The 18,647-nt window shown below is 38.4% G+C and overlaps 3 protein-coding genes across 4 annotated transcripts; 2 read left to right on the top strand and 1 right to left on the bottom strand.

The window, feature by feature from the left end:
• Positions 1-11: 11 nt before the first annotated feature.
• Positions 12-1,816, top strand: LOC147522096 (UDP-glycosyltransferase 83A1-like). The gene is made up of 2 exons (XM_086590960.1): positions 12-555; positions 843-1,816. The coding sequence occupies exons 1-2, from the start codon at positions 81-83 to the stop codon at positions 1,724-1,726; spliced, it is 1,359 nt and encodes a 452-aa protein (XP_086447086.1). The 5' UTR covers positions 12-80; the 3' UTR covers positions 1,727-1,816.
• Positions 1,817-2,905: 1,089 nt separating this feature from the next.
• LOC147522097 (UDP-glycosyltransferase 83A1-like) lies at positions 2,906-5,044 on the top strand. Of its 2 annotated transcripts, none has more exons than XR_015212180.1 (2): positions 2,906-3,854; positions 3,962-5,044. XR_015212180.1 is itself a non-coding variant. In XM_086590962.1 (2 exons), exons 1-2 carry the CDS (start codon positions 3,181-3,183, stop codon positions 4,030-4,032), a joined length of 537 nt encoding a protein of 178 aa, XP_086447088.1. In that variant the 5' UTR covers positions 2,907-3,180; the 3' UTR covers positions 4,033-4,241. The 2 variants fall into 2 exon arrangements, 1 of the variants encoding a protein (XP_086447088.1); XM_086590962.1 differs by having other exon boundaries at positions 2,907-3,646; positions 3,962-4,241.
• Positions 5,045-8,115: 3,071 nt separating this feature from the next.
• On the bottom strand, positions 8,116-8,561 carry LOC147522098 (uncharacterized). Its single transcript, XM_086559742.1, has one exon. The coding sequence runs from the start codon at positions 8,542-8,544 to the stop codon at positions 8,218-8,220; it is 327 nt and encodes a 108-aa protein (XP_086415868.1). The 5' UTR covers positions 8,545-8,561; the 3' UTR covers positions 8,116-8,217.
• Between the last annotated feature and the right edge of the window lie 10,086 nt (positions 8,562-18,647).

Consider the following 18,647-nt stretch of genomic DNA (forward strand, 5'->3'; position numbering starts at 1 on the left):
TCCTCCTGAGTTGTGAGTGTCAATCCACAATAAAAACTAGATCTGCATAGTGATAGTGAAGCCGTGCAGACACACTTACGATGGGAAACCCACATGCTATAGTTGTGCCATACCCAGTACAAGGCCATGTCATACCTCACATGGAACTCTCGCACCAATTAGTCAAGTGTGGTTTCCAGATCACATTTGTGAACACAGAGTTTAACCACAGGCGCATTGCGGCCACACTAGAGACTGATAACAAGGAAGGTCGGATAAATATGGTTTCAATTCAAGATGGGTTATCAGCTGATGAAGAACGGAACGATATAGGGAAGCTAACTGAAGCAGTGGTTCGTTTCTTGCCCAGTGAAGTAAAGGATGTTATTGAAAAGATCAATGGTTCACAAAATGATGATAAGGTCACCTGCATTATCAGTGACATGGGATTGGTGCTAGAGGTTGGTGAGAGGATGGGAATCCACAAGGTAGCTTTATGGACAACAGGTGCTGGACTCGTAGCCCAGATGTTGAACATTCCAAATCTAATTGACACAGGAATCATTAACACTGATGGTAAGACAATCTAACATTTATCATTTCCATTTCCAGTTTACTACAGAGCTACAGACAGCCACACCAAGAAAGTTAGTGAGGAACTTATAAGCATGCCCAGTACATGAAATTTTTTTTAAAAAATGACACTCAAGTAGTCACTTCACCCCTTGGAGTTGCACAACATGTACCGCTGTTCCATTTGAGTATTCTTAAACTCTAATACCAAAGTTTAATCATTCTTAATCCTATTCGGTAAGGGTGCTTTAAATCCTTGTTGCGATTGACCAACTAAATTTCTTTCACAGGAACTCTAATAAAACACGAGAAGATACAACTATCACCAGCAATGCCAGTCATGAACACAGCCCAACTATTTTGGCTCTGCATTGGTGACTCGGAGACGCAAAAAATAGCCTTTGATGCCATAGTTCAAAACAACGAGGCCATCAAAGTAGCTAACTGGCATGTTTGCAACTCAACTTTCGAACTTGAGCCTGCAGCATTTGCCTTAATCCCTGATGTTCTACCCATAGGCCCATTGCTTGCGAACAGTGGGATGGGGCAATCGCTTGGACACTTCTGGCCTGAAGACTCGACTTGCCTCGACTGGCTCAATCAACAGCCTGACAGATCAGTTGTTTATGTCGCCTTTGGAAGCTTAACAATCTTTGACCAGGTCCAATTCCAGGAATTAGCATACGGACTTGAACTTTCCAAACAACAATTCCTTTGGGTTGTGCGCCCAGATATGACGAAAGGATCATCTGAACCATATCCAGAAGGCTTCAAAGCCAGAGTAGCCACTCAAGGACAGATGGTAGGGTGGGCACCACAGCAGAAGGTTCTTAGTCACCCATCCATTGCATGTTTTCTAAGCCATTGTGGATGGAACTCAACCATGGAAAGTGCACACAATGGGGTTCCCTTTCTATGCTGGCCTTACTTTGCTGACCAGTTCCAAAACCAACGCCAAATCTGTGATGTTTGGAAGGTTGGTTTGGAGTTGAAGAAAAACGAAAATGGTATCATTGCAAGGGATGAAATCAAAGAAAAAGTGAACGCACTTCTAGGTAATGAAGGAATCAGATCAAAGATTTCAAAGCTAAAGGAGACAGTCGCGAAGAGTCTCAGTCATGGGGGAAGCTCCGCAAATAATTTCACCAAGTTTGTTAATGGAATACAGAAATGATGGTTGGTTTGTCTATACGTAAACATACCGCAACTTGTGAAAAAGTAATCATTAGGACATCTTGGTCCCAAAATATAAAAGATTGCACCACTTCTAGGCATAAACACCACTACACCAGTAACTGTTCGGAAAGCACAATCACACCCCTACAAGATTATTCCATATATAAATCAAACACCAACAGGCGACAATAACAACAAATAGAATTCAGACAAAATTTTGTTGATTAATTTTGTTTTTATTTTATATAATAGGTGCATGCAGTACTACACCCTAAAGCTAAGTGTGGTGTTTCAATTTAGATTACAACCTAAAAAAACACATCACAAGGGTCAAAACAAATGCAAAAACACACAAAAGAAACAAACTAGCACAAAGATGTGGTACACGACATTAAAATAGAGACGTGATTCACATTGATGATCAACATTCTTCATCTGTAATTTAATTACTATTAGTTTATAATGTACTTGAGTACAATTGGAACGTAAAGAAGGAATATATATAAGACTGAAATTTCCACCATTTTTCATAGTTCACAAAGTAAAATATCAGGAAATAAATCAACAGAAACTCGAAGAAACTAAAAAAAAACGGCAATGATCAAAGGTATAAACCTTCAGTTGGTCTTCCAGGTCAACATCGTCCCACAAAAGAAGAAGGAGAATGAGGAGATAAATATAGAAAACCCCTACTGGCGGGAAAAGTTGGGGCGAATTTGAGTGCATATAAAACCTTACAATCTCTGATAATTTTACCATTGAAGCTTCTCATTCAGTGAGTTTTTCTTCCTCTCAGGCTCTCAGCATCACGTGCAAGAGGCACATCATGGTAGATGCATCCTCAAAACTCAACAAATCCTAAGAACATTGGTGTCTGGTTGGATTGCACACTTTGTGAGAGGCACTTGTTCAGTCTCCATGGGACCCCATAAGGTTGTTCTCCGGATCATAGGCTGACAGTCCAGTTCTAGCAACCAGGTATTTGTCCCCACTAAGTGTTCAAATTCAAGCTACAATTCGCGTTGTCTACAGGGAAAAAATAAATGCAGGGCAGCAGCCACAGACAAATGTGCTTTGGCTGGGACATTTAGAAGCTATCCCATTCTGAGCCGAGGAATGCAAGCACACACCACATGAGTTGCATACTTGCACAATGTCTTTTACTGAATGTCACAATGTTATTGTTGTAGTTGTTAAAAAGGCAAAGACATAAGAACAGAGCATATTAGGATATAGTAAAACAGAGAGAACTAAAGAGTAGAAGACAAAGGAGTATCATCAAACAAACTAAGACAAACAATGAAACACTTTGACTTGGTACTTTTAGAAAAAATAGCAGACATTGGATCCTCAGCCTTAGAACCCAAATCTAACATAAATATCCTTTTGAATTGTTAGTGTGAACACACAACATAAGCTAGATCTTCCAAGTGATAGTGAGGCACCATTACTATGGGAAACCCACACACTATAGTTGTCCCCTACCCGCTGCAAGGCTATATCATACCTCACATGGAACTCTCGCACTGTTTAGTCAAGTGTGACTTCCAGAACACATTTGTGAACACGGAGTTTAACCACAAGCGCATTGCAGGCGCATTAAAGAAAGGTGACATGGAAAGTCAGATCCATATGGTTTCAGTTCAAGATGGGTTATCAGCTGATAAAGACCGGAATGATTTAGGAAAGATTAATGGAGGACTGATGTGTGTCTTGCCCAATGAGGTCAGGGATGTTATAAAAAAGATCAATGGTTCAGAAAATGAAGACAAGATCACATGCATTATCAGTGACATGGGATGGGTGCTAGAGGTTGGTGAGAGGATGGGAATCAACAAGATAGCTTTATGGACTTCAGGTGCTGGAGTCTTAGCCTTGGTATTTAAGCTAATAGACACTGGAATCATTTACATTGATGGTTAGACAATCAAGCACGCATCATCTGAAGTAAAATGCAGGCAGAAATCAACTTGTTTGAATGGTTGCATCCACAAAACGAAAATTAATTAATAATTTATATGCATGGCCAATATATCAAACTATTCAGAACTGCGAACAATGACACTCAAGTATTCAGTTCAATCCTTGGAGTTGCACAGCATGTACAGTTACTCCAGTTGAATATTGTAAGACTCTAATAATGAAGTTTAAACATTCTTAATCCTAATTGATTAAGGTTGCTCTAAATCCTTGATTCCGTTGGGCAACTGTTTTTTTATTTTTTTTCATTCAGGCACTAGAGAAGATCCAGCTATCACCAGCAATACACGGCCCATTTTCATTGGCTCTGCCTTGGTGAATTGAAGACGCAGAAAATCACATTCAATGGCATTGTTAAAAGCAACGAAATGGTCAAAGCAGCCAACTGGCATGTTTGCAACTCAACTTTTGAACTTGAGCTTGCAGCATTTGAGTTACTCCCAGATATCCTACCCATTGACCCATTGCTCGCAGGCAGTAGGTTTGGACAGTCACTTGGACACTTCTGGCCAGAAGACTCAACTTGCCTCAATCAACAGAACAGCCTGCCAGATCAGTTGTTTATGTTGCCTTTGGAAGCTTAACAATCTTTGACCAGGTCCAGTTCCAGGAATTAGCGTTCAGCCTTGAACTTTCCAAACAACCATTCCTTTGGGTTGTGCGTCCAGATTGACCAAAGAATCATCTGATGTGTATCCAGAAGGCTTTAAAGCTAGAGTAGCCACTCAAGGAAAGACGGTAGGGTGGGAACCTCAGCAGAAGGCTCTAAGTCACCCATCTATCGCATGTTTCTTAAGCCATTGTGGATGGAACTCAACCATGGAAAAAGCATAAGAAATGGGGTTCCCTTTCTATGCTGACCAGTTCCAAAATCAAAGCCAAATTTGTGATGTTTGGAAGGTTGGTTTGGAGTTTAACAAAACCAAAAATGGAATCGTTGCAAGGGAAGAAATCAAGGAAAAAGTGAATGAACTGATTCGTAATGAAGAAATAAAATAAAGGATCCTAGAACTAAAGGAGATTGTGAAAAAGAGTCTTAGCAATGGCGGAAGCTCCTCTAACAATTTCAACAAGTTCCTTAATGGAATACAGAAATGATAACGAATTGACGATGTTAAATACTGTTGATTTTTCAAGCCATTGTGGTATTCACTCATACTCATTATGCACGCTGCTACTTACGTTTAAGTCCGCACTGGACATCTTGGTTCCTAAACTCTTCGTAAATGTATTTCACCATTCCTACATATAAACACCAGTAATTGTTCGGACTTCAGAAAGCACAAGCACCAACAGGCAACAACAACAAATGGAATACAAATAGTGCTTTTCTTCAGTTTTTGTTTCTTAGTAGATGAATGCAAACCTAAAACCAGAAGTGAATTGTGGTGGTTTAACTTATATTACAACCAAAAAGAGAACACAAGCGTTAAAATAAATGCTCAAACACAAAAAAATCACAACCTAGCACAAAGATGCGGACAAGGTTTAGATCCACAATAATTGGAATTGCTTCATGTGTAATTTTATTTCCCACTAGTAATTATGTACTCGAGTAAAAATGGAACATAATGAAGAAATATAATACTAAATTTCCACAATCTTCATAGTTCACACAGTTAAAAGTAAATGAATCAAGAGAAAATTAAAGTTAAAAAACTACAAGGATGAAACTTACAGTTGGTCAGCATTGGCAGGAAAAACTGGGACGAATGTGGCTTTCAGTGACTACTTTTTTCTCTCAGGCTGGATCCATCCTCAAAACTCAAAACATTGGTTCCACAAACTCCTACCGTTTCCTTGGGTCCCTAGTATGTAGTATTAATTTGTTCTGGTTCATGTTAGATAAGCTGATATGGATTGATTGTTGTACATAGCATATAAATAAAGATCTTCGTTGTATTATCTTGGCTGCGCTTGCTTGACCGATGTGCAAATTTTCGTAACTTTGTAGCAAATATTTCAACTAAAACAGAAAATTGTTAGGGAGTTTATAAGTTTCAGATTACACTAATTTTTTGTAAACATGTTCTCATAATTATTCTAAACATTGTCACAAATAATTAAAAAATTAAACTTGTCAAATCAACAAATTACAAAATTTGAATAATTGTGGACAGTTTATTTTCACCATTTGATATCATATTTGGCAAGTCTAGAAAATTTTTATTTTTTTGATTATTTATGACAATATTTAAGAAATCATATCTACAAAAAATTAATCTCATCTAAACCTTATAAACACCCTAGCCATTTTGAGTTTATTACGTGTTTTTATAAAATATATCCATGCAGCCCAAAGTCTTTTGGAAAGTCATATTTTATTTTAAAGCCTTTGCCGGGTACGATGGCACCAAAGTTTGCATTGGCGTTACGTATTCACTGGACGTTTGAACCAGATTTCAATTCAATTGCTTCCAGACTTCCAGGAAAGTTGAAAGTGCTCTAGGTGAATGCATTAATTTGCTATTACAAATTTAGATTTTCAAATCATTTGTTTTGGATTAAGGTCCATAAACCTGAAAATTGATGTATATAACCAACACTATTGCCCATTGGGATCGTTGGTATTTTAGAGCATCATCAACGCATTATTATAATGCGTTTCCAATGTGATAGTTACAATTTATTTAGCAATTTTCATTACCATTGTGTTGTGAAAACATCGTTTTGATTTTAACAATTGTCAATTCTGAAACCAAAATAGCGAAGAATATAGAAATGTCTTGCACAGGACAACTTGACCCGTCCAAGAGTGGGACGGGACTACTTGTCTATCATTTTTTTGTTTTTTTTAATAAAAAAATCAAATCTTAAACCAAAATAGAAATGTCTCGCATAGGACAACTTGACCCGTCCAAAAGTGGGAAGGAACTACTTTTGCTATTCAGATTTTTTTTTTTTTTAATAAAAAATTCCAAATTGCTCGATTTTGTATCGTTGGGCTTTTAGACTGTTGGGATTTTATAATTTGGCACCGGACAACTATTTCCATCCAAAATTAAAAAGCAAATTTAGCCCAAAATATATTGGGTTCTTCCCTTCCTTTTAGAAATTTCAAAGTACCAAAACTGCTGAGATTTTCCAACCAAAAATACAAATGCGTTGAGGATGCTCTTATAGAGTTTATGATGCTCTTATAGAGTTTAGAATTCTAAATTGGAATTCAACATACGATGTCACTCTTCCCAACCAATTCTAAATGCCAGAAATGCATGTGTATGGAACTATGGATTAACTCGCGAGTTGTGGATAAGAATTTGAATGTACTTCTTTTGTCCTCTTTATCAGACAGTTCGTACAATTATCATATTTTCACTATGGAACAAAAAACATGGAAAACAAGCACGCCAGATTCTTGTAACATTCTTAATGCAAAAATGTTTATCAGCTGTCCCCCTAAAGCAATAGCCATCAACTTGGACCATTCAATTCCTGTCAATCAGTATACTTACTACCTCATCATCAAACTATTACATGATCTCATAAAAAAAATAAAGGCTATTACATGATCATTACCCCCTCTCTCTATCTATACATTTGGTTCACATGCAAGTTAGTGGTTAATTAAACTGGATACTAACAGCCGACATACCGACATACGATTGTGAGATTGTGAGTTGAACGGAAGATCTAGACAAAAGACGCGCTTTGTTTCCTAGCAAACTAGCAAAGCTACAGTTGCCTTATTTGGACTTTCTGCCGAGCAATTTTAGAGTTGCAAACAGGTGCCGACTAGTAAAATCCCTAAAATTTATAGGTAATGATACTAGAAGTTTGGGACTCGAATTCCGCCAACATTAAAAAGTTATTAATCTCATTTAAAACAAACTTACTAATAAAAAAAAAAAAAAAAATTGGAATTATACGGTGCAATTTATTTAAAATTAATGGCATACACATGTACACAACCAGGCCAAATTGACAAGGCCCAAGAGTAAAAACCCATTGATCCAATAAAATTAGCATTGGGATTTGTGTAAGCATTGTGCTGAATTTTGATTCCCATGAAAGGTAATGTAAATTTGGTTCATAAAAGAAGCCACTGAGTCCATGATTTTTTTTTTGGTTGGTAACCATGAGTCCATGACCAATTGACCACCATCAAATAGAGCACAACGACACTACGCAACTATGCTGGATCAAATTTTCTAACGAAAAAATGGACTCTTGTTGTCTATATAAAAAAATCAAAATTTCAAAAAAAAACTACTGGAAAGCATAATTGCAAATATCAAACAGAACTCGCATCTCAAACATGAAACATCCTTCTCCCTCAAAAAAAAAAACGAAAAAACAAAAAAATCTACATAATGCTTGCTTAGTTCAAGAGAAAAAATTGAAAATCATTTTACTCATCTCAACAACAAAAGAGTAAAATCTTCAACAAAAAGTAACAAAGTAAAATAGCAAGAAGAACCATAGTCATGGAACATATAAACCAAAAACATAAGAAAAAGATAACAAACATTTTTTTTCCCCATTAAAGAAACTACACTACAAAACTAACTATACAACCTTTTTCTGCTCATTAGAACCATAAATATCAATCAATCTCTGCAAAACTTCAACTTGAGTTCTAAGAAACACAATATAATCTGCTGTCTCTTCAAACAACTGGTCAGCTTTCCTCGTCTCTTCATTCTTCGTAGGTATCAAATTCTTCAATGCTTCCAACTTTTCTGAAACACCCACTTGTTTTTCTTCCCTTCTTCCAACATTAACAAAGTTTTTGTACGTGTTCCGACGATTGCAAAGACGAGAATGAAGCTTTGTTGTTCTTGAACATTTTCTCTTCAGACTAGGAATGAGCTTATTTCTCTGTTTTGAACTCATGGCGTGAATACTGTCGCGAGAGAATGGTGTGGGTTTAAGTAGCAGAGTCGTAGTAATATGCCACTGGTTTTTAGGTATAACTACGGTAATGCCATTGATTTTAGAAGTATTCCCTTGCTTCCAAATTGGTTCGTGTGTAATTTCTTATCATTTTTTTTATCTGAGAGGAAAAATTGAAACCTTAATGTGGGATTGGGGTCCACTAATCTAAGATGCATGTGAAAGATTTGATTCATCACAGATATGGGACCTTTGTTCAGTGGTAAAATTTGAAATTTTTTGAAAAAGTTAGGAAGTTTTGTAGTATATGATTAAAGAATAAGAACAGTATTATTGCAAAGGAATTTTTTGGTACAAGTATTATCATGTTATAATTGTGGCCAACAGCAGACAGCAGTTGATAGAGCATGTAATTGTGACTGCCGCACACTATTAGGTTTGTTTGTCATGTTATTTTGCAAATCATGTTTTCGCACACTCTGTACAATAATGGCTCATACCAATTTAGTTACGCCCACAACTATTAAACTAAATAAAGGAAAATGCAAATCTAATATCGTGCGAGGTTAGCATTTTTAGCATAAACCAGTCATATTCAAGTTCATGATTTTGAATGATCAGAATATCTCGGTTCAAGTCTCCTCAAGGTCTCTACTAATGAGTCTACCGTAATCAATTAATAAGATCTAAATATATTAATGAACGCAAACTATATAAGTACGGGATTAAGGCAAGAATGATGATGTGATGAAAATATGTGGTCCACTAATTAAACGGTCTTGATTGGTGAACAAGATGCATGCATACCAGCACCAAAGTGTGGACCATGAAATTGATATGGGCACTATATACTTGAGATTTTCTTTTTCTTCTTTAAACGGAGTACTCTCCATAATTTGAATGCATAAAGCCTAAAGGACGGGAAGTTTGGCTAAAGGGGCACAACTTGCGAGTGTTTTGAGATATTATGGAGTGAGGGTGTACTGGCAAAAGCCTGCTCTTCTGGAGAAGCACATGTCTAGTTAGAATTTCACATGCTTCTTTTGTCCCTAAATTACCCTTTTTGTATTTTACAGTATATTTTAATTTTTATATATGTTTGGCTAACTAATATCTTCTGAATTTTACATTTGGACGTAATTTCCCTTCATAAGTACTTCATCAGTTCATCGTCAGTACATACATTGCATTTAGATAACTTTTTTGGTAAACATCGGCTTCATTTGTAATATTCAATGATGCAAAGTTTATTGATTGTAAATAAAATATGCACTTGCTTGAAGATGGGCAATAATGAGAATCGAAATTCATCATTCAGGTTATATCAAATAACAAAAGTAAACTTAGAACGTATTTGAAATCGCGTCTGTGAACATAATTGATAATTTTAGGAAACAATTACTCTGATGGTAGTTATGATATAATTGAACATTCTGCAGGCCAAAATGGTGATACCAGTGGAAGAAAAGGGTGATGTAAGTGTGTTGCAGTGTCCTAGGTGTTGGGTGGCGTGGCCTCCGTAAAAGGGAGCATGTGAAGGCGGTATGGCCAGCGAAGTCTTCGTTGGATGAAACATATCACACACATTCTCTCTCATGCGCACACACACATTGCAGTATTGCACACTAGAGTAAGAGGCATGAGTAGGCCTATCAATATAGTGGTGGCAGTTTTGTACATATCTCTAACCCCATAAGAATCCTGCACGAAATTAGCGGGTTTGGATTGAAAAAAAAAAGTTTTCAAGTCATTTAAAGATTGACCTGTCAAACTTATCAAATGGGTTGGGTTAGGATCACATATATTAACCCGAGTAGCATATTAATATACCTGATTAGTTCTCGGGTCTAATAGATCGGGTCATCAATCCGTGACCGGTATAACATATTTTAAGATAAGTTTCATTATCCCAACAACTTAAAATAAAATTAAAAAGAAAAAGATTAGCCGTCATATTAATTCATTCGATAAATATATGTTTTGTTATTCAATTTTTATTAATATATTGATATGTAATTAAATTATAGATGATTTTTTAGAATAATATATATTTTTATTTTTAAATATATTTATTTTATAAATAAAATTGTAAAATACTAAATATTTTGCATACACATTGTTTATGAATCCGATCCAAAACTGATCTAAAATCTTATCTATCATCCCAATTATCTAAAATAAATGACTAAAAAAATAAGAATTAGCTGTAATATTGATTTATTCGATAAAAATATGTTCTATTATTTAATTTTCATTAATATATAATTAAATTATGGATGGTTTTAGAGAATTAATGTATATATATATATATATATATATATATATATGATAAATAAAATCGTGAAATACTAAATATTTTACATACAAATTGTTTGTGAATCCGATTTGAAATTGACTCGCTGACTTAGCGGATCACTTATTGGGTGGATTCAAAAAATTAGAAGGCGAACTGAACTGATAATATTATATTTCATTCGAAACTGAACCAAACTGATAACATTATATTTCATTTAAAATCGAACCAAACTGATAAGATATATTACAAATTTAAATCGAATCGATCCGAATCGAAAACTATAAAATCAATTAAATTCTAAATCAAATCAATTAATTTTAGACACACAATTGATAAAATTTATACAAAATTATTAAAATGACATATTATTGTTTTAGGTTCATATCGGTTATTTAGAGAGCAAATTCAAAACCAAACTAATATTTTATTGATTCAGTTCGGTTTCGGTTTGATAAAGGACAAATTAAATTTCTAAAACCCAAATTATTTTTTATCGGTTTAACCAAATCGGTTATCGGATTATCGAACCCGTTTGACAGCCCTAGGCATGAGAGGAGCTTGCAGTTCATGAGAGGAAGTTAACGTAAGGGTGGGGAGGTGGGCAGAATGCATCACATGGGTGCACATGGGACATGGGTAGTGAGTGTAGGTTTAAGAGGAGGCATGTGACACGGTGGGACATTCAATCCCAACAAGTAATGTACTGCATGTTCTGCACATTCCCTGCATCCTCTTGATTTTGTGCCACCACCTTGCTACACTTTCTTTCTTTTTTGATAAAACTTGCTACACTTTCTCACTCCCACTCTCAGTTTCTTATTTCTATTAGCTAACTTAACACTTCCCACACGTGACTTTAATTAAATTTCTTACTTACACACATGCTTCCATGTGTGCAAATCTTCTTGTTAATTACAATTTGGCATGTTCAACACGTCTTCTATAGATCTTCACATTAATCGATCTATTCCTAGCTAGTGATCATGGAAATTCCTTTCAATTAGTTAATTAGTAATACAAATATTATATTAGTTTAATTAAAAAAATTCATCTTTGGAATATTGAAGTGTCCAACTTCGTTGGAATTGTGATTTGTGAATTAAGTCGTCATTTTTGCGAGAATGATCTAAACGTTGGCGTCTTGGCGAGTTTGCCATACCTAAAAATCACTTTGTTCATGAAATCTAATAATCAGATTATTATATATAAGTACTTTTCGTTCTACACTACAGAGCACGTGTCCACAAGGTAGGACGTTTTACTTTAGTTCATCTCTCAACATCAAATCGTACCAACAACCCAGCATCTAGGTCATCACAAGTAGCAGTTATAGCCATTCATGAAAAAATATCAACTAGTACAATCTTTGAGCTCAATCAACGCCACAATCAAAGAAATATTAACTTTGTAACAGCACATTAATAGTGAATCACCAAGATAGTACACAAGGTAGATCTGCAATCCATAACGGTTTAAGCACACATCTATAAATAGAGAGAGATGAACTACGTAAGGCTTGATTCAAGTTTAGCCCGAAAAACTTGATACGTAGGCACCTCTTATCCCAAGAAGAGTGCATCCATTTTCTATCCAACAAATCATCAGGTTGTAGTCCCAAAATAACCAACATCTATATTGGTGCTGTCTGCCGGTTCGTTTTCTTAAGAAAAGAACAACCACTCTTTTTTCAAGCCCACGAAGCTGGTCAGAAAAACCACAATGGAACTCAACCTACAAGCATTAGCAGACCAAATAAAGACACTCCAAGAAGCCTTCATCACTTTGCAACAAGAAAACTAGACAATGCGAGAACATGCCAACTCCAACGCCAACAATGACACCACAGAAGCCGGGGAGCAAAACAATGTTGCAGCCTTAACCAACACCACCAATCAGCGTTTAGAAGACTTCGTCGCAAAAACTAGATAAGTCAAGCGAAAGAGCCAACGCGATCCAAATCACTTAGAAGATGCTAGAGATGTACAAAGTATCACCATTCATCCAAGATATCCGAGGCAAACAACCTCCTTCGAGTTCATCCAACCAAAGTTCTGGTTATGCGGCGGTTTTCTTTGCCGGGGGAACACGCGTGAGCTCGTTTTAGCCAAATCCTAGCACTCTACAGCCATCCTGATTACGATTACCTGAAATGCAAACTTTTTTCAACCAGTTTAAAAGACGGAGCAATAGACTAGTTTTACACACTCCCTCCATATTCGATCAACAACTACGGCGGCCTTTTGGCGGCGACGCGTCGCGAGAGCGATCCACAAATGAAAAGAAGCGCCAACCTGGACTCCTTGTTTAAACTCAAGCAAGCTCATGGAGAAACGATCCGAGCCTTCCTAGAACGTTTTAAGAAGGACCTCCTCTCGCGCGCTGAAGTCAGGACTCAGCGACGGTTTTGCAATTTTTGCGTTCACAAATGCCCTCTTGGACGACTCCGACCTAGCAGGGTCCCTCGTGCGCAACAAACCAGACACCTCAGCCGACCTGTATCACAAGGTCGACAAATACATCAAGTACGAAGAATGGATGGCCAAACGCAAAGGTAAAGAGGTCCTCGCAGTTAGCAACGAGCCAGACCCCAAAGAAAGCAAATAATATTCAAGCAACAACAACAACAACAACAACAACAACAACAAACAACAAGAGATCCAACGCCAGCAAATCCTCATACACAAAAAGGGAATTCTCTAACTTCTCTAGGACGCCAAGTCAAATCCTGAAGAAAATATATACAACACCATACTTCAAACCAAACATCAACAAGGTGATAGCTATACCAGAGCGTCCATACTGCCATTTCCACAAACTCCACCACCACGACATCAATGATTGCTGGAGCCTCAAGCACTACCTCCAAGACCTAGTGGATGAAGGCAAATTAAAAGAGTTCTTGCCAGAAAGCGATCTGAGGCACAAGCTGGATGCCAAACACCACGTAGCGCGGGGAGCGGCAATGAACGACACGCCAACAATAGAAAAAGCGAAGCGGAGCAGATTAACTCGACGATCTAAGTCTCCAGGTCGGTCAAGGCACAACAGGAAACAGCACTCCTCCAACCAAGATGAGGACAAAGTAATCAACATGATTACAGACACCTCAAACGATGAAACCTCAGGTCTGGAGAAACGCAGACGAGTAGGAGCAATCCAAGAAATCTATCACCTCTCACACACAGCCGAGATGATCAACCCTACCGACCTTAAGAGGACAACAACAATTTCATTCACAGGAGAGGATCTAGACAAGGTGTGCCTACCTTACAATGATGCCTTGGTAGTGCATGTCAAAATCAACGGTTGGATAGTCAAAAGAGTCCTCATCGATCCAGGGAGCTCATGCGATATATTGTTCTATCAAACATACAAGAATATGCACCTGCCGAACTCGGTGATGATAGAATCCAATGCACCGCTCTATGGGTTCAACGGAGATTGTACAGATGTCATTGGAGATGTAATCTTACCAGTCTATATTGGTGAAAAAGAGGACATGGTCAAAACTTCAACCCGCTTCAGTGTGATCGATGTCAGGTCGTTATACTGCCATTCTAAGGCGCCGTTGGATTCACAAAATCCAAGCAATTCCATCAACCCTACACCAGGTCCTACGATATCCCGGCCCCAAAGGCATGAAGCTCAGAAGTAACCAACTAGAAGCTCAACGATGCAATCAGGTCAGCACTACGACCTCACCGAAGCCTCAGGTCGTCAAAGCCAAGGACGTCCCAAAAAGGAAGGATCCTCAAACATCCAACCCTCCAGCAACGACATCAGAATAGCTCACAGGAAAACAAGCTCAGATAGAACCAGGAGAAAAAGTCAATTTGGGCACAACTGATAACCCAAAATTTGTTTATGTAGGGGCTGACTTAGACTTCAAGCTCAAGGAGCAGCTTGTCAAATTTCTATCTCTTAATAAAGATATTTTTGTTTGGTCGTATATCGATATGCTAGGATTCGACCCTCAGGTCGCTTGCCACAAGTTAAATGTAGTTCCAACCATCAAGCCTATCAAACAACGACCTAGGAAGCTAGCACTCAAGTTTCAAAAAGCCATCAACGAAAAGATATAAAAGCTCAAAAATATTGGATTCATCAGAGAAGTCGAGTATCCGACCTGGCTTGCCAATATAGTAGCCGTTCCAAAGAAGAATGGTCAGGTACGACTCTGCATAGATTTCACCAACGACAACAAACACTGCCCAAAAGACAGCTTCCCCCTACCAAGAATCGACATACTGGTAGACCAAATTTGCGGCCATGAGCTTTTGTCATTCATGGACGCATACAGTGTGTACAACCAAAGACCACTTGCAGAAGAAAATCAGGAAAAGACATCCTTCATAACCGAGCAAGGTACGTTATGCTATAACGTCCTACCTTTCGGCTTGAAGAATGCAGGAGCGACCTACCAAAGACTTGTCACCAAAATGTTCAAAGACTTGCTAGGAGACACTATGGAGGTCTACATAGACGACATGGTGGTCAAAAGTAAAAAGACAGGTGATCGCATCTCTCACCTACAAGAGGCCTTTAAACGACTTCGCCAAAACAAGATGAAGCTCAACCCAGCCAAATGCGTATTTGGAGTAGCCTCAGGGGAATTCTTAGGTTACCTCGTCTCACAAAGACATATTGAAGCATACCCAGAACAAATACGAGCTCTCCTTGAAATTCCAGAACCAACAACAAAGCAACAAATCCACAAGTTATCTGGCATGGTTTCATCCCTCAACAGGTTCATCTCAAGAGCATCTGACAAATGCAGACCATTCCTGCAAATACTCAAAAAGGGAGCAACATTCACTTGGACAGACGAGTGCCATAAAGCCTTCACCGACCCAAAAGTCTATTTATTAACTCCACCCGTCAGGTCTAAACCAGAAGAAGGAGAAACACTAGGGCTATACCTTGCAACTACCAACTTTGCAATCAGCTCAGTTCTCTTTCGCGACCATGATGGAGTCGAAAAGTAGGTCTACTTCACCAGTAAGACGTTGGCAGATGCAGAAAAGCACTACTCTCCAATAGAGAAAGCAATGTTTTCTTTACTTTACTCAGCTCGAAAGTTTCGACCTTATTTCCAATCTCACAGCATCAAAGTCATCACTGACGTACCCATTAAACAAGTATTAAGTTCTAACAACAAAACAGCCCGCATGGCCAAATGGGCTGAAGAACTCGGAGAATATCACATCGAGTTCGTTCCCAAAATGTCTCGCAAAGGCCAGGTCGTTACTGATTTCTTAGAAGATTTTCCCGTCGAAGACATCAACTAAGAACCCGAACCAATCACTTCACTACATCAACAAGCCACCTCAGACACATGGCACCTCCACGTAGATGGCGCATGCAATAACTTGATGGTAGTGGATTTGGGTTAGTATAACTTCACCGGAGGAGCCCATTCTGAAAATCAATCAAAATCAATTTCACAACGTCTAACAACGAAGCAGAATACGAAGCATTGATCACAGGCCGGCCTCCGAATGGCACAGCAACTACAAGTCTCAAAGCTTAAAGCTTACAACGATTCCCAGCTAATCGTCAAGCAGATCACCAAAGAATATGTCACCAACAAAGCAAACTTGGCAAAGTATGCTCAAGTCGTGTATGACATAATCAGCTCGTTCAAAATATTCTCCTTAGACCATATTCCTCGAGAAGATAACATACATGTAGACAGCTTGCCTTTCCTAGCCTCCAAAACACAAGAGGCATGTCTGACCATAGTCTACATTGACATTCTGGAATGACCTGCTTACCAGAAATAAAATATCAACAGCGATTTCCAACCCTCATCCAAAGAAGAGATCAATCCATCTTGGATGGGCCCATTCTTCAAGCTTATCTTACATTGTGAGATCCCATCAGAAACAAAGCATGCTCATGCAATACAACTCTGATCCCCAATATACACAGTAATCAAAGGAAGACTGCTCCGCAAATTAGCAGGAGGACCCCTCTTAAGGTGTATAACTCCAAGGGAGGGACAACTTATTTTCGACAAAATCCATAAAGGTGAATGTGGCAACCATGCAGGAACAAGATCACTAGCACACAAAGTAATCGCCCAAGGGTATTATTGGCCAGGCATGCATATCGAGGAAAAAGGTACGTTCTTAAATGCCTCCAATGTCAAACTTTTAGCCACAATCACCTAAGTCCAGCAAGGGAATTGATCAACATAGCCAGCCCATAGTCATTCCACATGTAGGGGCTAGACATCATGGGACCATTCATCCCGCAAAAGAAATCAGGGCTCAAATACGTCCTAGCAGCCATAGATTACTTCACCTAGTGGGTTGGAGCAATCCCACTAGTCCAAGTCAAGGAAGTCAACGTAATCAACTTCATCTGGACTAATATCATCACTAGATTTGGTATACCCCACACCCTAGTCATGGACAACGAAACACAATTTGCTGGCACACAAGTCAAGAATTTTCTATAAAAATAGCGCATCACTCAAGCATTTTCTACACCTAGATATGCATAAAGCAATGGCCAAGCAGAGACCACCAACAAGGCCATCAAAGAAAACCTCCAAAAGAAGCTTGAGAGCAAGAAAAACCAATGGCCAGAGCAACTCGAAAACATTCTATGGGCATACAAAACAATAGCTAGATCTAGTACAAATGAGTCTCCTTTCACACTTTGCTTCGGAACGGAAGCAGTGATATCATCAGAACTCACAATCACAATTACACGTTCTGACATTGTTGAATTATGAGTCAATGACAACATCTTGGCAAAATAAGTTGATCTCCTAGAAGAACGTAGAGAAACTGCCGCAATATCCCTAGCTCGGTACCACCAGACAATCCAACGTTCTTACAACAAGAAGGTCGTCCCAAGATCTTTTCAAGCTGGCGACCTAGTCTTCAAAAAGACTTTAGCACTAGCCAAGCTCGACCCAACATGGGAAGGCCCCTACATTGTTGACAAAGTCGTTGGAAATAGCGCATACTGGATCAAAACCCAGCTCGGTGATAGGTTTCCCCAACCTTGGAATACAGCTCTCCTCAAGCGCTTTTATCAATAAGTTTTTTTCTCCAAGTACACAAGTCAATGTGAATGAAATCTCATCAACATTTTGAGAGCAGCTATCATTTTTGCATTACATGAGCACCTTGCATTTCACACTACGTAGCCCGACCTAAGACATCACAATGTCAGGTTGGATATCAAAGCCGAGTTCAAAACGACTCAACAACAACAGCCACACGCAGGTTAATTTCAATCAATTCAAATCAAGGTCTCCCAAAATGACCCTAAACCAACTTAACACCAACGCCAGGGTTAGATATGGTTCAACTGTAATTGCCACTCAAAGGCCAATTATCAGACAAATTCAATGTAGGGGACCCCCAAAAGGACCCCAAGTCAACTTACGACCTCACAAAAGGTTTAAGACAGACTCAAATATAATGGCCACTCAAAGGCTAATTATATCAATCAGAAGTTCCCCCAAAAGGAACGAATCAGGGTGTACACCTAGGGACAAGACGAAGCCTAGGTGCCAACTACGCAAATGCATCAGGTCGTACTCAAACGCTCTACGACCTGTGACAAAATACGACCTAGCTAAAGGCAAGCAGTCCATTAGGACTAGTACTACGCAGCACAAGTCGTCAAACAACAAACCAGTAAAAAACAAAAGCAATCACATACATTCTTCAAGCCGACTTCATCAAGTAAGTAATTTAAATATTTTTAATTACAAAGTCGGTTAGATACCGAGGCCCCCAAGTTATCCCGAGAAAACAACCTCAGTATCCCCATAAAAAATAATATT

This window comes from Coptis chinensis, chromosome 1, assembly GCF_015680905.1.
Source record: "Coptis chinensis isolate HL-2020 chromosome 1, ASM1568090v1, whole genome shotgun sequence".
Classification (NCBI taxonomy): Eukaryota; Viridiplantae; Streptophyta; class Magnoliopsida; order Ranunculales; family Ranunculaceae; genus Coptis; species Coptis chinensis.